General features: G+C 41.0%; 1 protein-coding gene across 10 annotated transcripts in view; it reads right to left on the minus strand.

Annotated features, from left to right (window-relative positions):
- The window catches only part of MAP7 (microtubule associated protein 7), a 207,749-nt gene that overhangs the window by 166,136 nt on the left and 17,677 nt on the right, over positions 1-23,936 (minus strand). For 3 of the 10 annotated variants that reach the window (XM_055391197.2, XM_055391195.2, XM_055391192.2), the window contains exon 1: positions 16,027-16,798. The exons of 3 other annotated variants lie outside the window; for them this stretch is intronic. In XM_055391197.2, the coding sequence (XP_055247172.1) occupies positions 16,027-16,159 (133 nt within the window). In that variant the 5' untranslated portion in view covers positions 16,160-16,798. 4 more of the 10 variants (XM_019029764.4, XM_019029762.3, XM_063707889.1 and 1 more) reach the window with 4 other exon arrangements.

Genomic DNA, 23,936 nt, shown 5'->3' on the forward strand with positions numbered 1-23,936 from the left:
TTACAGGCGTGAGCTATGGTGCCCTGCCTGGAAGCTAATTTAAAACATCCTCAATATTCATAGCAAATATTAGATGTTAAGATTGAGGTACATGCTGGGCGTGGTGGCTCATGCCTGTAATCCCAGCTCTTTGGGAGGCCGAGGCAGGTGGATCACCTGAGGTCAGGAGTTCGAGACCAGCCTGAGTAACATGGTGAAACCCTGTCTCTACTAAGAATACAAAAATTAGCTGGGTGTGGTGGCGTGTGCCTGTAGTCCCTGCCACTCGGGTGGCTGAGACAGGAGAATTGCTTGAACCCAGGAGGTGGAGGTTGCAGTGAGCCAAGATCGCACCACTGTACTTCCAGCCTGGGCAAAAGAGTGACATACAGTAGACAAAATGGGGTGAGCATCCCTGTGATGTGATTTGACAACTGGCTAGCAGCAAATTGGGCTCAGCTGATGGTGAGAGGATAAGAAAGTAGAAACGACCCACACAGCTGGTTTTTAGGAGTCTCACAGTAACACTCCACAGACCTAAAGAAGAAACAGGAGGCTATGAGGGGACACTCCAGCCTGCAAGGAAGGCCCAGGCATCATTGCAAGTGCATCTTTGAAATGGTTACCCGTGAGTTCTGGGCTTGACAAAACACCAGTGAGTGGGAAGGAGGACTCATAACTGTGAGAACACAGGGGGTTCAGAAGCCTGGGGGTGGTGGAGAGGATGAAGGTTCAGAAGGTGTGAGGCTTTTCTTCAGGTAGGAGGATGAGCTCACACACGGCAGTCCACCCTCATCGCTGGTTTTGCTTTCTGCATTCTGAGTTACCTGCAGTCAACTACAGTCTGAAAACAGGTGAGTACAACACAGTAAGATATTTTGGGAGCGACCATACTCATATAACTTTCATTACGGTACATTGCTATATTTTATTATTGTTATTAATCTCTGTGTCTAATTTATAAATTAAACTGTATCACAGGTATGTATAGAAAAAACATAGTATATACATATAGGGGTTGGTACCATCTGAAGTTTCAGGCATCGACTGAGGCTCCTAGAAGGACAAGCGGAAGACTACTGCGTGTGGAAACATCTAGCATAGGGTAGGGAGCAAATCATTGTTTGCTGAATCTGAAGTCTGTGGGTACCTAGGAGAATTTCTGAGTTCATGATATCATAGGTGGTGTGGAAACAAGTCCCAGCATAAACCCACACAGCTGGCTGAACGAAGTTCAAGTGAAGGTCATGCAGCATCAAAGTAGATGTGTGTGTCACTGAAACTTATGGCAGTGGAGTGAGAATAATTTTGAAATTACTTAGATTGTGAGAAAATTTGGCTGATGATTAGAAGTGTTGATATAAGAGGTCAGTTTGGAGTTCCACTCAAAATTCATACTAATTTTAATGTTATGGTATTCTAAACTACTAGATGGGTAAGGGGAAGTTATAGGATTCTGAACAATACCATTAAGAATTAGGATAGGATTTTCTACTGTGGTGTCACAGAAGAATCAGAGCTAGCAAATTCATAAAAAGAAAATTTGATTCCCCAAGCCCAGGGTAAAAATCCAGAGTGCTGAGGTTTTGAATCCTAATATCTCAGTTGCCACTTTGCATCTTTACAGTGCTGAATGAAAGGTGTGCACCAGGAACTGTCTACCCACAAAGAACCTGTTTTTCTGGGCCTTAAAAAAAAAAGGCAGATGCAGAGATAGTATTATAAAAGAGAAGCATAAAAGGAAATTTGTGAGGGTGGCTTAATGAGATGCACTGAATAGGTGGAGAACTAGAGGGAATGTGGCTAGGTACACAGTGGACTTTGTTAAATTAGCAGCAGCTCCAGTTCACTTTCCACGATATTTCCTAATCCACAGAGCAGCAGGTGGGAGTGAGGGACACTATTAGTCATGAGCTCAGTGGGAGTTTAAATCACTAAGGATTTGTGTATGCAAGTTCTCCCTGGCTTACACTTAATATGGTCATGATAACTGAATTTCAACTGTGCAAAAGGAAAGAAAATACTTATAATAATTCAAACATGGCTGTAATGAGGATATGCCACAAACACGAAATGAACATTTTATAATAAGCTCTGGCAGTTCAAGGAAAAACGATGGTAGAAGGTACTTCTGGAATGGTCTAGCTCTAGAATTTGATCCAAGTAAGCCACTGCAGACTGTCCAAGCCAATGTCCTCTAGCCGAAAACAAACAAGTCATCCCTGCATAAAGGCTAGTGGACAAAGGTTGTTAATACAAAATTCACTGTCATTATCACTAGGCAGGGTGGTGATTGATCTGATATCTCCAGGCCTTTGCTAGATTCAAAACAAAGTCCTGAACCCTGGAATGTTTAAAGGCCTAGACAGACTACCTCTCCAGCTGTGCTGTCTCATTCTCTGGCCGGCAGGGCCAGAGTGTGTTGCCTCCAATCAGTTATCTTATGAGGAACCAGATTTGGGCTTCTGCCATCTGGCTTAGCACCCATGGACTAAGAGGTCTTGAATCAGCACCTAGAAATAATTTCCTTCAAGTTCTACAGAACAGCTCAACAGAAAAAGAGAACTGTTTCAGTGGAAAAAGTAAATACCAAAGTTTCTAAGACTATTATGGATGTAAAAAATTGTTGGATGTATTCTTGTCAACTTTTTATCTAGGGTGTGACACCTGTTGATGTAATGAAGATTTAGGAAGCCTCAACAAGGCATACCTCAGAATACTGCCAGTTCAGTTCCAGACCACCCCAATAAAGCAAATATTGCAATAAAGCAAGTCACACACATTTTTTGGTTTCACAGTGCATACAAAAGTTGTGTTTTCGTTACGCTGTAGTCTATTAAGTGTGCAACATTATGTCCCAAAACAGTGTACATAACTTCATTAAAAACTACTTGATCACTAAAAAATACGAAGAATCATTGGAGCCTTTAGTGAGTTGTAATCTTTTTGCTGGTGGAGGGTCTTGCTTCCATGTTGATGGCTGCTGACTGATAAGGATAGTAGTCACTGAAGGCTGGGGTGCTGCGGCAATTTCTTCCCTTTCTTTTTTTTTTGAAAGGGTCTCACTCTGTTGCCCAGGCTGCAGTGCAGTAGCACAACCACAGGTCACTGCAGTCTTGACCTCTCAGGCTCAAACAATCCTTCTGCATCAGCCTCTCAAGTTGCTAGGACTATAGGCTTGTGATACCACACCAAGCTAGGTTTTGTTTTGTTTTGTTTTGTTTTGTTTTTGGTAGAGGCAGGTTCTCACTCTGTTGCCCGGTCTGGTCTCAAACCCCTGGGTTCAAATGATCCTCCTGCCTCTGCCTCTCAAAGCACTGGGATTATAGGCATGAGCCACTGCACCCAGCTACAATTTCTTAAAGTAAGATAGCAATGAAATTTGCCAAGTCCATGAACTCTTCCTTTCATGAAAGACTTCTCTGTTGTATGCGATGTTGTGTGATAGCATTTCATCCACAGGACTTTTTTCAAAAATGGACTCTATCCTCTCAAACCCTGCTGCTGCTTTATCAACTAAGCTTATGTAATATTCTAAATCCTTTGTTGTCATTTCAACAATGTTCACAGCATCTTCACCGTAAGTAGATTCCATCTCAAGAAACCACTTATTTTGTTCTTCCATAAGAAGAAACTAATCTGTTCAAGTTTTATCATGGAATCGCAGCAATTCAGTCACATCTTCAGGCTCTACTTCTAATTCTAGTTCTCTTGCCATTTCCACCACATCTGCAGTTACTTCCTCTACTGAAGTCTTAAACCCCTCAAAGTCATTCATGAAGGTTGGGATCAACTGCTTACAAACACCTGTTAATGTTGATATTTTGAGTTTTGTATGGTAGATGCACCTGACAGTGATAATGCGACCTGAGTATACCCTGAGAATAACCCTGTATGGCAGAGCACCTCAATGTGTATTCAGAAGTGGCCAACCCAGAGATCCATTCCTTGTCTATGAGGAACACCTGAGCCCCAGATGCATCCTGTGGAACATGGGCCATACAGGGGATCACGGCCCATTGTTTTGGGTTAAATGAGGTTTGCCAGGTGGAAGTTGCTAGGGGGAGGGTGTTAAGTGAAAATGTTATATACATTGCATGTGTTTTGCAAGTGGTGGTGGTGGTTTTGCCCAGTCTGCCACCACTGGACTCTCTCACCTGTACGTAAGTCCCCAGTAAAACCCATGTCTCATTCGCTGGCTCTAGGTCTCTTCTTCAGCGTCTTGAACCTGGTGCCATGCCCGCTGGAGTCAATAGGGGTTTGGCACACCAACCTCCCTCCGTGCATCATAAATGTTCTTAATGGCATCTGCAATGGTGAATCCTTTCCAGAAGGTTTTCAATTTTCTTTGCCCAGATCCATCAGAGGAATCACTACCTATGGCAGCCATAACCTTACAAAATATATTTCTTAAGTGATAAGACTTGAAAGTCAAAATTATTCCTTGATCCATGGACTGAAAAATGGATGTTGTGATGGCAGGCATGAAAACAACATTAACCTCCTTGTGGCCGGGTGCAGTGGCTCATGCCTGTAATCCCAGCACGTTGGGAGGCCAAGGCAAGCGGATCACCTGAGGTCAGGAGTTTGAGACCAGCCTGGCCAACATGGCAAAACCCCGTCTCCACTAAAAATACAAAAAGTTAGCCAAGTGTGGTGGTGTACACCTGTAATCCCAGCTTCTTGGGAGGCTGAGGCAGGAGAATAGCTTGAACCAAGGAGGCAGAGGTTACAGTGAGCTGAGATCACAGCACTCCAGCCTGGGTGACAGAGCGAGACTCTGTCTCAAAAAAAAAAAAAAAGAAAGAAAAGAAAAAAGAAAACAATATTGACCTCCTTTGTCCATCTCCATCAGGGTGACCTGGTACATTGTCAATGAGCAGTAATATTTTGAAAGAAAACTTTTTTTCTGAGCAGTGGGTCTCAATAGCGGGCTTCAAATAGTCAGTACACCATGCTATAAACAGATGTGCTGTCATCCAGGCTTTGTTGTTCCACTGACAGAGTGCACACAGAGTAGATTTAGCATAATTCTTAAGGGCCTTAGAATTTTCAGAATGGCAAATGAGCATTGGCTTCAACTCCAAGTCAATGATTGCAATGACTCGGCTGCATTATCCCCTAACAAGAGATTCAGCCTGTCCTTCGAAGCCAGGCACTGACTTTGACTCTCTATCAACGTCCTAGATGGCATCTTCTTCCAACAGAAGGCTGTTTCATCTCCATTGAAACTCTGTTGTTTAGTGAACTCACCTTCATCATTACCTTAGCAAGATCTGGATAACTTGCTGCAGCTTCCGCATCAGCATTTGCTGCTTCACCTTGTGCTTTTATGTTATGGAGACACTTTCTTTCCTTAAACCTCATGACCATCCTCTGCTAGTTTCAAACTTTTTTTCTGCAGTTCCCTCACCTCTCAGCCTTCATAAAATTGAAGAGAGTTAGGGTCCTTGTTCTGGATTAAGCTTTGGCTTAAGAGAACGTGTGGCTGGTTTGATCTTCTATCCAGACCACTCAAATCTTCTTTGTATCAGCATTCAGGCTGTTTCGCTTTCTTATCGTTTGTGTTTACCATGGTAGCACTTTTTGCTTCCTTTAAGAACTTTTCCTCTGCATTCACATCTTGGCTGTTTGGTGCAAGAGGCCTAGCTCTCAGCCTATCTAGGCTTTCAACATGCCTTCCCTCACTAGGCTTAATCATTTCTAGCTTTTGATTTAAAGTGAGAGGCATGTAATTCTTCACTTGAGCACTTAGATTAGGGGCCATCGTAAGGTTATTAGTTAACTTCATTTCAAAATTGTCATGTCTCAAAGAATAGGGAGGCCTGAGGAGAGGGAGAGAGACAGAAACGGCTGGGTTGGTGGAGTAGTCAGAACCCACACAATATTTGTTAAGTTTCCTATCTTATGTGGGCATGGTTTGTAGCATCCCAAAACAATTACAATAGTGACATCAAAGATCACCCATCACAGATTACCATAACAGATAGAATAACAATGAAAAAGTTTGAAATATTGCAAGAATTACCAATATGTGATGCAGAGATGAGAAGTAGGCACATGCTATTGGAAAAATGGCGCCAACAGACTTGCTTGACATAGGGTTGCCACAAACCTTCAATTTGTAAAAAAATGCAGTATCCGTGAAGCACAATAAAAGAAAGTATGTGCATACTAGACTCTGTATTAGTTGCTGGGGGCACAGTGTGAATCTGACAGACATATTCATTGCTTTCTGGAAGCTTCGTCTAGTTGAGGAGACAGACAATAAACAACGACTAAGCAAACACTTAATACACAATTTGCCTGGAGAAAGAAAGGGCCTAGAATCTGAGACTAGCTTGGTCTGGGGACATCCTTAGGGAAATGACAATTTTTTTTTTTTTTTTTGAGACAAGGTCTCACTCTGCTGCCTAGGCTAGAGTATAGTGCTACGATCATGGCTCACTGCAGCCTTGACCTCCTTGGGCTCAGGGGATTCTCCCACCTCAGCCTCCAGAGTAGCTGAGACCACAGGTGCACACCACCACACCTGGTTAATTTTTGTATTTTTTGTAGAGACGGGGTCTCTGTTGCCAGGGCTGCTCTTGAACTCCTGGGCTCAAATGATCCTCCTACCTTGGCCTCCCAAAGCACTGGGATTACAGGCATAAGCCACCATGCCTGGCCAAGGAAATGACATTTAAACTGAAGGACAAGTAGGTGTTGACCAGGGAGAGTGAAATGGAGAGAGGAGAAGCAGCAGAAGTACATACCAGGTAGAGGGAAGAGCTCCAAGCGAAAAAGTATCTACTGCACCAGGACACGGATCCGCTGGCATATATATGTTCAATTATAGCCTCAAATAACATTTAATTTGGTGCTTTCTCCATCATAAGTGTTCACAGCACTTACTTCTGAGTGACTAGAGAACAAAACAAGACTAGCACAGAGAAACAAGAAGTATTGAAAGAAAAGATGGCTAACCAAACTTAGAATAAGAAGTCTTGGTGCTGAAAATAAGTATGTGAAAATAAGCCTGCAAAAATAAGCCTGGATACATTTGGCATCCCCAGTGTAAGCATCCATAATCTCAACCACTGGCAGAAACCTGTCCATTAGCATAGGACATTGCCATCAAGCAACTCACATACATGCACACGAGCGCACATGCACACCCCACGTCAGAAGGAAAAAAAAAAACCCTTGCAAAAAAAAAAAAATCCTTTTGAATTGGCTTTTAAAATGGCAGATGATCACTGCTACTGTTCCCTGATTAAGGCAGATCAGAGTTTTCCATTAATCCCAAGGAATAACAGGTACACTCCCTTAATCATATTTAAAATAACAAGTGAGGTGATCTGACATTATGGCAATTTATTTCCTTCATCTAACACAACAAAATTACAGGGTACTGCATGAGCAATCTACCTGGCAGCTAGGACTTCTGATTCACATGAACAAACACAGAACAAAGATCCAGTCACATATGCCTATGGTAGGAAAGTGACTAAAACAACACAAGAAAGAAGGCAGCCTTCCTAGAAATTTTCACTCACAAGTTAAGGAAAGAAATTAGATTAGGGAAAATATCTCTATAAAAGGTTTGGCACAGACAAGCATGATGGTCTTTCCACCAGGCCATTCTCCCAACAGAACATGTCAGTAGAAGTTATCAGAAAATGTGAGACATTTGGTTATAAATTACCAATATTATAATTGTCACATAATCAGCTCCAATTATTTTCCAGAGAATAAGCTAAGTGCTTGTGTATTCTCTCTAATACCTGCCAGCACCTGTGAGCATGATTTTATTCATTTCATTTCACAGATGAGAATCTGAGGCTTAGAAAGTTTAAATATTAATAACAGTAATGTGCATATTTCCATATGTAGCACTTTTTCTATCACTTTTTTCTAAGCACTTTTTTCATAGTTTCTCACACCAAATATAGCCTGGATTTCTAATAACTGTGGCAAACTCTGACCTGTACCCACTGACTACTAGTGAACGTGGTGAAACTTTCCTAGTATCCTGTTTTCCCACTATGTAAACTGATATCCCTGATAAGGGCTGGTTCTGAATTTCTATAGTTCTAAATCGGGGCTCAGAGGCGACAACTTGTTTGTAAGGGGGTAACTTCTCTTAAAGTTGCATTTTTACTTAGATCTTAAGCTACATTATTTGGGAAGTTTTTAAAAGGGGCTAATAGAGATTCCAACTCTCTTCCCTCCTGCCCAACTCCAAGACACCTCTTGGTCATACACTCAGCTGATGACCTTGAAAGCAATCCTATTAGGAGTACGGAGGTGGCTCGAGCCTCCATACTGTTGTTCCAATAATGGTTTTAGAATGACAGGTTCTGCTGAATCTTCGTATTTTAATATCTTTTTACTACTTTATTAGGCCTGCAACTTTAATTTAGAATGAATCTAGTCCCCCAAACCATATATATTCAAGATCAAAACTGTTAGGATAATTTTTCTGGGTCTATACTCCTGAACTTCATTCCCACTCCACACTGGACCTGGGATTGTAAATTCTTTGGAATCTAGAAAGATTATATGAGAATTTCCTTACTAACAAACCATTGCTGGGCAGATAGCCTGAAAAACAGGACCTACATTTTACAGTTGGCATAAATGTCAAATAATGCTCTGGTAAACATTCAAACAGTGCCTTATGTCCATCTGTGACACACTTTGGGCCTCGGCATCTGGTTCTGGGGTATAATGGTGTATGACTTATCTTCTGAAATTGGCAAATCTAGAACATAAACTTAAAATAACATACGGAAGGTGCAACATAAAGTGGGCTTTTCCTAAACGTCTAGATGATCTGAGAATTAAGATGGAGTCTCTCAGTAAAATCACCTTCATTGCTGTTAAGTTTCTGCTAAATGAAAAACATAGTCAAGGTGCCTGGAGCCACCTGGAGAATTTCTGTAAAAACGAATTAAAGTTGCTCTTGGAGACACACAGATGTTAATGGAAATGGACATTCAATTCAAACTCAGACTATAATCTTTTAATAAATAATATCTAAGAGTTATCAGCTGGGAGGCTCTAAGTAAATACTTAATTGTGTTTGGTTCCTATGATTGGAGGAGTCAGCTCTTTTAGCTCCATCAATTATAGCTCTGGAAACAGGCACACAATTTTTCAGCCTTTTAGTTTTATATAGCAAGCAAATTACACTTTATATTGTACCTCACTATACAAAAACTTTGGTTATACACAGGTTAAATCATGTTCCTCTTGTACACAGTAACGCATGTGGTAATTTCTACTTATATAACACATAATGCCTGGGGAACAGCTGTATTCATTTATTCAAATAGTTACAGAGAATCCAATGAGTACAAGACATACATTAGATGATGTGATCCTTGCTCCATCCCCTATTATTTTTATATAAACATTTTGAATAAAATATTACATTTAAGATCTCTTCAGCAAATAAAAGTTTATGCCAATGAATTTGACCTCAAGATTTCCTCCTCAAAATAAGGATCTTTGATACCACTGTTCTAAAATACATTTTTGCCTCCCTAGCTGTTAAATTTTACGGCTGAAACCTTTTGCCTAGCCCTAAAATGCCACACATAAGGACACTGGGAAAAGACAATGGTGCAAGCCTTACAGAACAAAAGAGAAAAAGAAACAAGGAAATATATGAGAATGATTCTATAGGGGCATTCATATTTCTTATTCTAAGACTCCTCTTGGAAAACAAAAAGATTCATGACTTAGAAAAGGACATTACAGTTGCTAGATCATCACTTATCCGATAGGAATATAAATGGTAAACACTAGATTATATTTCGTTTGGAAACCTTAACTGGAGGAAATTCTACCTTTACAGTGGAAAAGCCAAAAGAAGAGAAGTCACTGCAGGCTCCAGAAATACACATTTTAACAAAGTGGGGGCGGGGGAGTACAGTTTCTCAGAACCACTGTGTCCCGATCTCAAGGAGAAGTTGTATTTCTTTACAATTTAATCTATGATTAGCTAACAAAAGGGACAGAAAGCATTATTAACCTTAATATTCACAAAGTGGTCAATTAATAGCACCTTGTAACTATATACCTTTGTTTTTCCACCAAAGAAAAATGAATAGCATGACAGAAAACAACAAAACAGGGCTGGGTGCAGTGACTCACTCCTGCAATCCCAGCACTTTGGGAGATCAAGGTGTGGGGTCACTTGAGCCCAGGAGTTGGAGACCAGCCTAAGCAACAAAGTGAGACCCCGCCTCTACAAAATTAAAAGAAAAAAAACAGCCAAGTGTGGTGGTGTGCACCTCTAGTTGCAAGCTACTTGGAAGGCTGAGGAGGATCACTTGAGCCCAGGAGTTCAAAGTTGCAGTGAGCCATGATCATACCACTGCACTTCAGCCTGGAAAACAGAGCAAGAGTTTGCCTCACAAAAAAAAAAAAAAAAAAAAAAAAAAGGGAGGAGCAGGAGGAGGAGGAGAAGAAGACAACAACAAAGAGATAATCTCTGGTATACTAATAGACAAATGCAGTTTCATAGAGAGCAATATGATTAATGTATCAAACACAGAATTGTCTCTTTCCAAGTAGTTACCTTGAAAGGACAATTCTAATGCTATCAACATTTCTTAGAATTTCTATATTATGAAGACCTTCAGAGTCTGTGTAAGTTATTTTAAGTGTTAAGTTTACCTTTGTTTCATAATGTTCCATTTACTCTGAAAGGTACAGGGTATAAAGAGGAGTGAGTCCTGGCCCTTACAAAGCTTACAGTGTCAAGAAGGACATGGGTGTGTGCATGGATGATTTCATTACACTGATGTAAGTCAGTAATGGATTTATAGTGCGGAAGGAGCACAGTGAGGGGCTGCCCTTTGTGCCAGGAATGAGGAGGCTGGGAGCGAGAGAGGAGGTTTCCTGCAGATGGCACCCAAGGAAAGTCTGGAGAAGATGCCATGTGATCTGATTCTATAGAGTAAGTCAGAGTTATCCAAATGAGGAAGCAAGATGAGGAAAATGGACAGATGAGCATGAGTAGGACACAGAGGCATGCAAGAACATGATGGAGCAGGCAAATGCAACAAGCACTTTGGTGCTGCCGGAGCACAAAGTGCAAAGAGTGGCAGGAAAGAGGATGGAGAAGGAAAAAGTGACCAGCTGGTAGGTAGTCTAGGTGCCATGCTAAGGGGCTTGGACTATTCCTTAGGTCAGGGGTCACAAAAGCAATGACTACGGTAATGTAGATAACTGAGGCAGGCCATGTAATGCATATTCTAGAAGAGGGGCACTGGAGCACGCATGACCCATCTATAGCATATGGTGACAGCTGCTACTTAGCTCCAGCTGATGACTGCTTTGAAGAAAGAGGACAAGGGTGGCTGTGTCTTCCAATTTTTCAAGGGAAGCTGAAATCCAGATTATGAAAAAATCAGTTCCTAAATGTTGACTCATAAACACCTGCAGGGGACAAATAAACTTAGCTACAGACTAAATATGGCTCCAAGACTCCTAGTCAAGACCTCTGTTTCATGAGAAGTTTATTTCTAATGGGCAGATATTTCCATTGGAAAGATGTCATAGTGGCACGCTATGGAGGATGGGTTGGAAAGAGGAAAGACTGAAAGCAGGAACACCATGATCCACCTAGAGAGTTATGAGTCTTTCGTCTTTTGAGGGAGATGATAATTTTGATAAAATCAAATAAAAGTCGTTTAGAGTCAAGTCTCATGAGTAAATTTAGTATTAGATCTGGACATCAATCAGGTTTTATATAAAAACAACACAGGAGTATAAAGTCAATCAGATGACTGCTTTAGGCAGTTCACAGAATGGGTCAGGAGGCCATTACAAAGCAGAAGTTGTAAAATGTATTGTGTAATAGTCATGAAGCCTCTAGAAGTGTCTATCCACAGGGAAACACTGTGTGGATGTCTTGCTTCTATAATGACATTTAAAAGACTCTTTGCCCATTATTCTGTGCTCCCGCCTTTAAGGTCTGTGTGAGCTTCCAACCTCAGCCAGACATTTGGGATGGGATAGGAGTCTATATCCCTTAAACGCCCTGTTTCAGATTAAAATCTTGAAGCTAATGGCTTCACAGTTGGCACACACTTAACATTTCCGCCACTCTCATCCTCTCCCTTTCCTGACTTCAATTTATACTCTTGCATTATTTGTACACATTTTTCTTCCTCCACTTCTGTGAGCAGAAACCATGTCAATTATATTTGCATTACTTCCACAAAACCCCAGCAGAGTAATCTGCCACAGAGTGAGCATTTAACAAATGCTGGTTTAGGAGGAAAATGCCTTATTACTTAATAATCGCTGTGCTCAGCAAAATTCACCGTCTAAGGCAGGTTTGCCTTGAGACCTATCCAAGGGCATTTAGTTACTGCAGCACCTAAACAGTCTCTCCTAAGCCAGTCCTGAAGTCAGCATTACAAGGAGGCTTGAGGTTCCGAGGTATAAGGGCATCAGCATAAGCCCAGCTCGCTCCCAGTGATTATTTAATTACTGTGGTAATAACAGTCAGGTATGTAAAACATTACACTCCTACTGATTACATGGAAGAGTAATCACTCCTTCAAGAATTATCTAGTCTGCCATCTAAACAAACTATTGTCACCCCACCAGATAACTATGAAGCCACCATAGAAGGCCAGATGTTAATCTCCACGTTCACTCTTACTGAGTCATTTGATGTTTGCCCAACAGTATGGTACCTGAAAAGATGGTACTCATCATTAGCCAGGATAATCCTGAACAGAAACATTCAACTCATCAAATTTAGATGGTAAACTTCTTTATTACTGGTAGAAAAAAGATACTAAGCATGAAAACCAGGTTTGGGTATGGTTGGCAGATGAGGCCATGGGGTGGGAAAAGAAAAGTTTCTGATTGTGTATCGCAATAGTCACACACAAAAAATAAACTGTATGTCATCTTGCTATGATGCTTTGGGAATATTTAATTTAGAAAATAAGAGATGGTCAAGCACAGTGGCTCACGCCTGTAATCCCAGCCCTTTGGGAGGCCAAGGTGGGAGGATCACTTGAAGACAGGAGTTCAAGATCACCTGGGCAACATAGCAAGATCCCATCCCTACAAAAAACTTTTTAAAAAATTAGTTGGGTGTGATGGCATGTGCCTGTAATTCCAGCTATTAAGGAGGTTGAGGCAGGACGATCACTTGAGCCCAGGAGTTGGAGGCTGCAGTGAGCTATGATCATGCCATTGGACTCCAGCTTGAGTAACAGGGCAAGACCCTGTCACTAAAGTAAAAATAAAAATAAAAAGGAGAAAAAAAAAGAGTCCATTAAAAGGTGCAACAAATGATACAGGCAACTAGTGACTGGTAATAATAATAATCAGAACAGTGCAATAACATTTAAGTGGAAAAGGTAAAATGAAATTGTCTACACATCCAGGTTTCTGTGTTCTCATGCAGTACAGAGGCTGTCTGCTCCTTGATGTTCTCTTAATAACCACATTCATTTCAGGACCCAACCATATCCAACATCAGGAAGCAGTAAGGACGAACGAACCAGAGAAGACACAAATTCAGAACGTAACAGTGCTACAGATCAGAACTGTGTTGTCCAATAAGGTAGTCACATGTGGCTATTTAACTAAAATTTTGTTTCTCAGTTGCACTAGCTATATTTCAAGCTCTGCAGCTGTGGCTATTGTATTGGACAGTGCATATACAGAACATTTCCATCATTTTCCATGGAACAAAGCTAGACTACAAAGTGAATATTCCTATTGTTAAGATGGACCCAATGAAAAATTCAGTCAAAGTCAATAGTGTTATTCATTGAGCATAATTAGAGATATCCACGGTTATCTGGTTATTTTATTGAATGTGTCATAGAGACGACTGGTGATCCACAGAAAGTTTGGACATCCTTATCAGCACAGGATTTTTTTCTCCCAGTATTCCTCCAATACCTACCCTTGCCTTTCCCACCACTATGGGCAGGGATAGAAAGAAAAATGGTAGGGGGTCAGAAACTCCTTGATTAAGTCTCTCTTATCCAAGAAGCTGCATAAATTGCCAAAAATAAGTAGGTTTTTAGAAGCATCTTCTTTCCTCCCCTTCCTCTTCCTTTTTAAAAAAATACTAAAAGACAACTAAACAAAAACAACAACAGGAGACAGGAAGAGGTATTCAAGAAAATTATTAAGAAGAGGGCAGGGCGCGGTGACTCACGTCTGTAATCCCAGCACTTTGGGAGGCTGAGGTGGGCAGATCACAAGGTCAGGAGTTTGAGACCAGCCTGGCCAATAATGGTGAAACCCCGTCTCTACTAAAAATACAAAAAAAAGTAGCTGGGCATGGTGGCGGGTGCCTGTAATCCCAGCTACTCAGGAGGCTGAGGCAGGAGAATTGCTTGAACCTGGGAGGCAGAGGTTGCAGTGAGCTGAGATTGTGCCACTGCACTCCAGCCTGGGCAACAGAGCAACACTCCATCTCAAAAAAAAGAAAAGAAAAGAAAATTATTAAGAATAAAATGGATGGCTATCCTAAGTTACTGTCCAAGACATCCAAGGAAAAGTACCACAAATCAAGAATGTTTCCAAAAATACCCCATGGGAACAATTCAACAAATCTACATTAATTTTAAAAGTTACCAACTTTTCAGAGGCAAAATGATTTGCTGCTAAAAATTTAAAGTCCTGAGTTTTCATCCAGAGCAACACACTCTGGTTCAATGATGTAATTCACAGGCAAATAAAAGAATCACATTAAGTCACCCTCCAGTCATAGCATCATTTGATTTCTGAGGTCATTTGGTTCTCAGACAGGAGCCAGGTCTGATAGTAAATAAAAATCAACTACAGTAGTTAAGATTCTACTTATTAGAACTTCCCTGTGTACCATCTCATAAAAATGAAGTAATATGCTCTTGGATTTAATGTAGACAGTTTCAATTATATTTAAGAAAAGCAAAGTAAGATTAATTCGAGAAACAGGAAAAAGAAAACGAGGAGTCCTCAGACACTGGATTCTATTTAACACTCTTCACTTTATCATTGCTTAAATATTTGCTTTCTACTTTGTCATGCTACCTCTCTGCATCACAGAAGAAAATTTGATACCTCAGTGACAGAATAATTTAAGCGCAAGCTAAAAATTAATCAGCACATAAAAGCAAGAAAATTCATAACCCATCTGTTTAAGAACAGCTTATATATTTTGGGGAAGGGGAAGCAAGACTTAGGATGCTGGAAAATGTAAAACACAGGCCTTAAAGCCCCTTTTTCAAAAATGTCTGATGTTGCTGTCTCTGGCTGATAATTACAGCCCTGGGAGGGCAGCTGTGAGACAATGCTGACAATGATGCAGTACACAGGCTCTCAAGAAGCTGGCAAGCTGCTGCTACCTTTCATACCGTGAAAGAACAACACAAGGGTCAGACTTCCCTTTTCTGTAACCTGTGCATTTCAACTGCCATACACGAATTCAGTTATCATCAAAAGTTATACAACCTCATGATCTCCTCCCTGCTCCCTAGCTTCACCCTCCACATTCACCCTCAATGTTTGCTGTGCTCCTCTTTACTCTCGGCATTTTAGTATAGAAAGGGAAGTGACATTTTGACCCTCTGCCTAGAAAAGGTTGCACTCTTGAGTCACTTTAACTCATCCTTTAAAGCAGAAACTCACTTCATTAAAGTAAGCAAAAATTATCTGAGGCACCTAAGGAAGGTGGGGAGATGTTCGTTTAAACCTTGATAACTCAGTATTTCCTCCTCTTGATGAGGACAGAGTGACTGGTCACTGTTGAAGTGAGCATGGGAAAAATTAAACATCTCTAGGCCAAGAAAGTAGCTTAAGTCAAAAAAGGCAACTGATCTGAAATACACCGAATCTACAAAAACTGTTTCCCATTTCATGCATACACAACCCTACAGAGGGTATAAACACTACCAGCAAACCGTGCTAGGAGGTCACAAGCACTCCCTGGAGCATGCACGAGCAGCACAGTTTATAAAACGTTCTATAGGCAGTGTGGGAGACAAGGGCTGGATCTGGCTCCGACCAAAGGGTGGAGCTAATGCATACCTTTTGGTCTTCTGGAATTTCCATTCTTTTGCTGTTCGTCTTCCTCATTAATGGTGAATAAACCAAGAGGAATTGGCCTTGCATTGGTCTTCTTCAGTCTCTCATGTCGGAGAGCTGTAGCTGATCCAGGCATACCGCTGCTACTTTTTTTTTTTTTAATTGTGATTATATTAAAAATATATGCTTATGTAATTGCAGCTCCCAGGAAGCTGCTAGTTCCTAAGCTGCCTGTTCATTTGAGCACTTGTAATAGATCCCCTATGGGTAAACAGTTTGCAAACAGCTGACAGATAGTACCAGCCACTTGGCAACTGAGGCCCTGCAGTTCCCCTCACCTAGCAGCAGCTTCCCCACCTCCCCTACCAGCCCCCTCCCACTGACTCCCCGACAGGCACATGCGCTGGTGATTGCTCCGGCTCATGCATGCACGCACACATACACACACACACACACACACACACACACACACACACACACACACACACACACACACACACACTCCTTCCAGAAAAGCCCTACTAAAGACACGCAGGGTCTGATGCCTCCCACCACTGCACAACCTGTTCAATCAGATCCCAGCTTCTTCCTGCTGCAGCACCTTTCCCCAATCTTCTTCCTGCTACCACACAGTAAAATATTCAGCCCACAGCAGAGAGGGGAAAATATGATATGCTGCCGTTAACAGTTGCCCTGACAACCCTAACATATCCTAATCAAGAAGGGCCCAGAGCGGCTCCATCTCCCCAGCTGAGAAGCGGCAGCTTGCAGGATGCTGGGTTCTGGGAACTCACCAGCAGAGGGTTACAGCGTGAGGCCGCTGGGCAGCTCCCTCTTCCTCTCAGCGGCAGCGCAGCACGATGGGAGGAGAAAGAGTTTTGCTTGCACAAACAGCAGTAGACTCCTCAGTATGGAGACAGAAGCCTGAGGAAGAAAGGCTTTTTCTTCTTTTCTGGGCCAGGTTGTCTATCATAACAATGTTTGCAAGCCCCTGGATGAATGAATGGTACCCACAGAGCAGCTGGTACCCACAGAGCAGCTCACTTTACTTTCCTGACATTCTTACCACCCCAGAGCACGTATAAGAACAGGGTTGGCAGCACCACTCATGAGGGCCACCAGTGCCATGTCCCTGAAACCCTCCGGTGAGGACAGGCAAGGGAAGAACTATGCTGGCTCCCACCAGAGATCACAACGTGGAGTGTCTCCTCTGCAACTCAAGTTTCAAGGACAGAACCTATACTCGGGAATTCTCCAAAGGAGAAAACCTGCCTCTATTACACCCAGCACACCCCCCACCCTCAATCCCCACCGCTCTGGGCAGTTGCTACCAGCGGTGCTGAGCAATGCTCAACACTTGACCCAATTTTAGCTCTTTTTTGTCTCGTTTTCTTCAAAGCACAGAATCATGTGATTATTGTTTTCTCCTGAAATAAGCTATCTCACTTTAAGACTCTCCACTTCTAGACTGCTTAAAATGTGTGCTGTCTCCAAAAAAAATTTACAATAAATGACATTAAAACATGCCAACTGCCAAATTAAGAAAAAACATTTTTTTTTGCTTTTGTGTTTTAATAAAAATCAAGTCTGCTTTAGCAAGTCAAAAGCAATCCTCCCACTCCCCAACTACTCCCTTACTTTTTCTCAGTACTTAAACCTACTTACCCAAGAGAGGGCCCAAGGGAGTCTAAGGCAAGTACAATATCCTCTCTAAATCTCTTGCGTGGAACAGTAACTTTGGACAATTCGCTTAACTCTCTCAGTGCCTCCGTTTTCTCTGTAAAATTGGGGTGATGACTATCATTTACCTATGGTATTAGGGTGAGGATTAAATGCGTGTACTGCTAGCAACTTGAAGTGCTTAATAAATACCAACTATTATTATACTTTATAATAGTTTGCTGTAACTAGTCCATTTTTTGCTTTGTAATTATTTTCAAGGTGTTTCCAGTTCAACTATCAACGCTATCAGGAAGTACTTCTTTGTATCTACACTTATTGTCCAGCATGGTGCTGGGGGATGTACTAAATTGTGAGCAAACACATGCTGAAAAAAATAAATGAATCTTAAGAACTCTTTCCCTCCACAGGCTGCTTGATTTAATTAAGTTCACATGTATTTAGATCTCTGGCATGAAGAAACACAGGAAATTTCAGTTTTAGAGTTTATTTTAAATTGTGTCAATCTGTGCAGTGGGTCTTTGGAATAAAATAGAATGGAGTTTTGGAGCTGAATGGGCCGGAGAAAGCAAGTGAGTCAGCATCGTTTTACATGCGAGGAAGCTGAATCTCATGAAGTGAAATTTCTTGCCTAGGTCAAATGTTAGTTGGCAGCAAGTCTACAATTAAAATTTAGACCATCTTCCTGCTATTCCAGTGCTTCTCCTGATGAAAAATGTTTGACCCAGATGTTTTAGAATCCTAGATCGATCTCCAATTTATGTGGAGATGGAAGGAAAGGGAGGACGCATATAAGATCTTATTGTTTAAGAAATAAAAAAAGGATACAAATTGTAAATGTAACATACTTCCATAATTTTCTATATTTGTAAACTTTTATTCTTGAATGAGACATGATTTGTTATTTCCTATTATTTTTCTTTAATCAGATGATCAATAAACACAGGTGTAATATACATCAATATCATACTATTTGTGAAATGAAAATATTTTCAAATCCACATTAGCTTCCTTCCTCTACTTCAAGAGAATCAGGTCAGTATTTACAATAGCAAAAGCATAACAAAACAAAAAAGCAAAATAATAACAAAAAAACCCACATACAAAATAAGCATACTTGAAACTACCTTTTGGTAAAGAAAATGAAAATCTGTCTTAAGCAAATGACTAATTTCATTTAGAAATGTTTGTCACCCAAATACAGCTTACAGCTTCCAAACAAAGCTAGCTGCTGCTCTAATAACTAACACATTATCTCCACTGAGTCAAGATGCTCTCATCCTGCTGTCTTGTAAATCTTGACCCCAACATCAACTAGCTGCATCACTGTCACAGAAAAGCAAACAGCACAAGATCAAATAATAACAATAAAGGATTTTTTTCCTTCCCTTATAAAGGACACATTTTTCACTTAAGACATAAATTCATTTGAGATTAGTTTCTTAAATGTTCACACCCAATCTTTAATGGATATAGGGGTTAGCTCCTGGGGAATTCCAGGAATACTGTGGCTTGATCCCTGTAGAGGTGTGGGTACCATCTTCTCGCAATTCCCTTTTACATTTTGATCCAAACCAAAGGCAAATATGGAAAGGGGTATGGTGAGACCTTAAATTTAAATATCCGCCAAAGTAAAATAAACACTACTCTGAATTCCTGAACTCTTTGAGATGGAGTCTCGCTGTCGCCAGGCTGGAGTGCAGTCGCACAGTCTTGGCTCACTGCAACCTCCACCTCCCGGGTTCAAGTGATTCTCCTGCCTCAGCCTCCTGAGTAGCTGGGATTACAGGCATCCGCCACCACACCCAGCTAATTTTTTTTTGCATTTTTAGTAGAGATGGGGTTTCACTATGTTGGCCAGGCTGGTCTTTGACTCCTGACCTCAGGTGATCCACCCACCTTGGCTTCTCAAAGTGCTGGGATTAAAGGTTATAAGCTACCGCGCCCAGCCTCCTGAACTCTTCTCCAGCACTAAGGAGCATTTTCAGTTAGATGTGGCACAACTATCCTTGCATGTCACATGCAGATACAGAGGCTTAAATCAGTCCCCATGGGAAATGGGCATGCAGCCCTCCAACAGTCAGTAAGGTTTTGCAATTACTTTCTTTAAATTGTTAAAGTGATAAATGTTGTATTAATAGAGGCTCTGTACAAATTTGAGAGAAATGAGGCACTGCCTAGTGCAAAAGGGTAGATTTTACAACTAGATTGGCTTTATATTGCATAAAAATATTCTGCAGTATAATTTCAAAATGTATTCACATTTATGGGTAAAAACATTACCACTCAGCTACTATGATTAAAACAGTCCAATAGGCCCCCGAGCAACTGCAGTCCCCACCCGCTTGGTCCACAATAAATTTATGTCTCTTTGTCCTCCTACCCTGGCTGGTTGGCATCTCTGGCCTATGTCCAACCTGTGAGTTGGATGAATATGAAACAGAGTCAAACTTGCTGATCTTTGGGGAAGTAAGCTCATGACTTGGGCCTAGCTGTCACAATGTTATATAAAAGACTAACATGTAGTCACATGCATACACATACGCACACATAGAGTCAGCTTTCTGTTCACATTTATGCTTACTAGACTTGTGTGACCATAAAGTTGGAAAACAGCACACTCCATGAATGAATCCAAGAAATCTGCTTAACCAGTGAGAAACATACGTAAAATTTCCCTTTCTAAAAGCCCAGTGAGCTTTACAAAAACATTATTGAAAGAAAAAAGAGCCTAATTTGTACTATTCAATGGCTGTAGCTGAAAACAGAAATTACTACTGATGGATTGAATGGCCTGTCACCAGTAAATTACAAGTTCCACGTATGTATAAGTTATTTACTTTTCATCAGGGTCCAGAAGTGCCAAAATTCTTTTCCACGTTTCAACATTCGAAGAGATGGTTAATTCTTCAAAACTACCGGACTTCAGTAATCTTTTAAGTATTTAATGCATCTCCCCAAGATAAACTGAAATTTACTTCTAGCAGGAGTTTTAACAATATTTTTATGCAACTTAAAAACTTTGCATGATTTTGAAAATGACAAAGCCAGCACAGGTTGACATGGAATCAAACAACCACTAAGGAACAAAGGGTCCCAGCTGGTTCTTTGCCACTCTATTCTTGAAGTTAAAGGGCAGCCTCAGAGTTTCCTAGAATTATGCCACTTACTGATGGCTTTTGTGACGATAAAGGCACAACATTCTGCCATCTTGCAGCATCGTGCATAGCATAGAAGAGGCTGGATAAAGAAATACTGCCCAAAGAAATATCAACCCTTTGAAAGGAGAAGGCAGATTTGCTTTGATCTTCTTTATTTGACCACTTTTTGTTAACAGGCATATAAGAAAAACAGTAAATACTGCCCTAGTAGCAGTGATGCCATCAGCCAGAAGTACCAGGTCCCTGTGGTGCCTTTTACAACATTTCTATAAATCTTCACTGCAAAACACTTCATGGTGCCTACAGAGTCCATTTTCCCATGTCTGCTCTATCATAAACAAATTTCAAATGCTAGGGATTCATTTATACAAATGTAAGGTGTGGATACTAAGCTTTAAAACCCTTTCCTAAACGTTAGGTGTGAAATGCCACATTAAACCTTAACCCAGTAGCACATATTGGAATGCCTCTCAGCCCTCTTGTTCATTACTCTCATTGATAATACTTTATTAATGTGCACTACATGAACTTCTGAATTACTTGATAAAAGTTAAATGTGCAAAGATCGTCCTCTCTTCTCACGATAATTAGGCTAAGAAATCCAATTTTATAGATTCCAAATGAGGCAAAGAAATCAATCGCTGGGTTCAACAGAAGATTCATACAGATGCCCGGACTGTGTTTCTGTAAGTTACCTAATTCACTGAGGGTCTGTGAGCAGTTAAATTTAGTGTTTAATTTAGTTTTATTGTTGAGCCACACCATTAGAAAGATAAGAAAATGAAACTATGGTTCCTTGACTTGCTTTGCTTTAGGAGTAGTAAAATCATGTTAAAGATGACAGATGGGGTGCTTTGGGGCATGCCATCAGAGAGGATACAGAGCCAAAGGCATAATGTTTTCACCAAACAGAGGCAGTGGGGAGCCACTGAAGGGTATTGATAGCTAAATGTGTGATCCAGACAGGCCAGGATGAACTTGCAGTGAGAAAGAGAGAGACGGGACAGAGACTAGCTATGTAACTACTTCATCCAAGTAAAGAAAAGGGATCAAATGGTGGCCACAGGGATAGATGTAAAAACAGGAATATGAGAATCAATCATGTTTGTGTTTTTTTAACAGACACCCCTCTAGCAGTGTGAAAAACTTATCCATAGGCTTGAATGTGAATACCAAGCTCCTGCAATAGTCCAGATGAAAGATGGAGAAGTGGGCAATGGAAAGAAAGGTAGTTACGTTTTTATTAAAGATTAATATGAGAACAAGTGCTCTATATCCATAGAAAAAAGAAAGCTAAGAGATGGATAGACTCAGGTCCAAAATGATCTCAAAGAATGAAATAATGAGCTATACTTAGGATACAGCCTATTCAGTTTATTCCCACTGAATAGGCTATATTCTTATCCATTCAGTAAGAATAAACAGGAGCATATCTTTTTATATTTAAAAAAAGTTCAACTGGACAGGTATAAAATGAAGACCTACCCAAGCTGCCCCAGAAACAAAGCGAGCACTTGGACAACAAGCTCACTAAACATCATCAGCGCACTGAGGAAGTAAAAACCCTAACAGTGTCACAGTGGAATCGGCAGACACCAGCGTGCCTAATAGGAGGACAAGCGTTCTCTGTTTTCTGGTCCTCATACTACATGGTACTCGCAAGATATTTGAAATAGGATGATAAATGAGAACACTTTCAGAAGAGAGTGACCTAGGACTTACCATAAATATTCTAGGCCATAACATAGGAGACATAACATAGAAGAAAATAAGACAAGACTCCAGAGGAATAAAACAACAGAATTAAAGGTTAACATATGGAAGAATTTACACTTTTAGTGGAAGTGTAAATTTAGTTCTGGAAGAGAAAACTGGGACCAGGGACTGTAAGTTACCAGAATGTAAAAAGTTATGTTTCTTGACATTGAAGACAGCTGTGCACAAACACTGATCTGGGATGATGATGTTGGATTAATGCACTGTTTACAGGTTGATTTTTTTTTTTTTAAATCTCTAGAGCTTCTTCTGATCCTGAGATTCCATGACTTGATGCAAACGGAAAGTCGAGTTATATAACCAAGAGAGAACACTCAGGCAGAGGGAAAAAGCAAGGCTGAGATAAAGCCCTCTCCTTTGCTGTACCTGTGCACATACTTACTCGCATGGCTTCATTTTGTAAGCAACTCTGCGTTTCATTATTTTACTTATTCAACTGATGGCCCCGAGGTTTTAGCCTTAAATGCTAAATCACAGAAACAACTGAACCTTCTCCAGGTGTTTGGGTTAGAAGAGGGCCACACTACTCTGATCTCCACACCTGCAGCTTCCAGACTTCCCACATTCTCTCACCCACAATGTAATGAAAACCTACTGATATACATGCCTGTAATCCCAGCACTTTGGGAGGCCAAGGCGGGTGGATCACCTGAGGTCGGGAGTTCGGGACCAGCCTGACCAACATGGAGAAACCCCATCTCTACTAAAAATACAAAATTAGCCGGGCATGGTGGCGCATGCCTGTAATCTCAGCTATTCGGGAGGCTGAGGCAGGAGAATCGCTTGAACCCGGGAGGCAGAGGTTGCGGTGAGCCGAGATTGCGCCATTGCACTCCAGCCTGGGCAACAAGAGCGAAACGCCATCTAAAAGAACAACAAAAAACCTACTGATAAAGATGAATAAGAGAGTTTTCCCCTCAATGAGCCAATTTGTTATAGGTGGATCCCTATAGCTATGTGACTTGAGAGATGAAATCTAAATGAAGAGCGATACTAAAGAACAGCAAACCAATTCAGTGTATGACTTTTTGGGCATTTTAAGGATAGTGACAGCATTAAGTCTTTAGGACAGCAAAGCATCGGACAGGTGAAGAACATTCATTTCAGAATGTTTTAAGACTTCCTCAATCCCATCTGTGTTAGTCCGTTTTGTGTTGCTATAAATACCTGAGACTGGATAATTTACAAAGTTTTATTTTGGCTCAGAGTTCTGCAGACTGTACAAGGAGCACAGTGCTGGTATTTGCTTCTGTTGAGGGCTCAGGACGTTTACAGAAGGAGAAAGGGGAACAGGTG

This window comes from Gorilla gorilla, chromosome 5 (assembly GCF_029281585.2).
Source record: "Gorilla gorilla gorilla isolate KB3781 chromosome 5, NHGRI_mGorGor1-v2.1_pri, whole genome shotgun sequence".
Taxonomy (NCBI): Eukaryota; Metazoa; Chordata; class Mammalia; order Primates; family Hominidae; genus Gorilla; species Gorilla gorilla.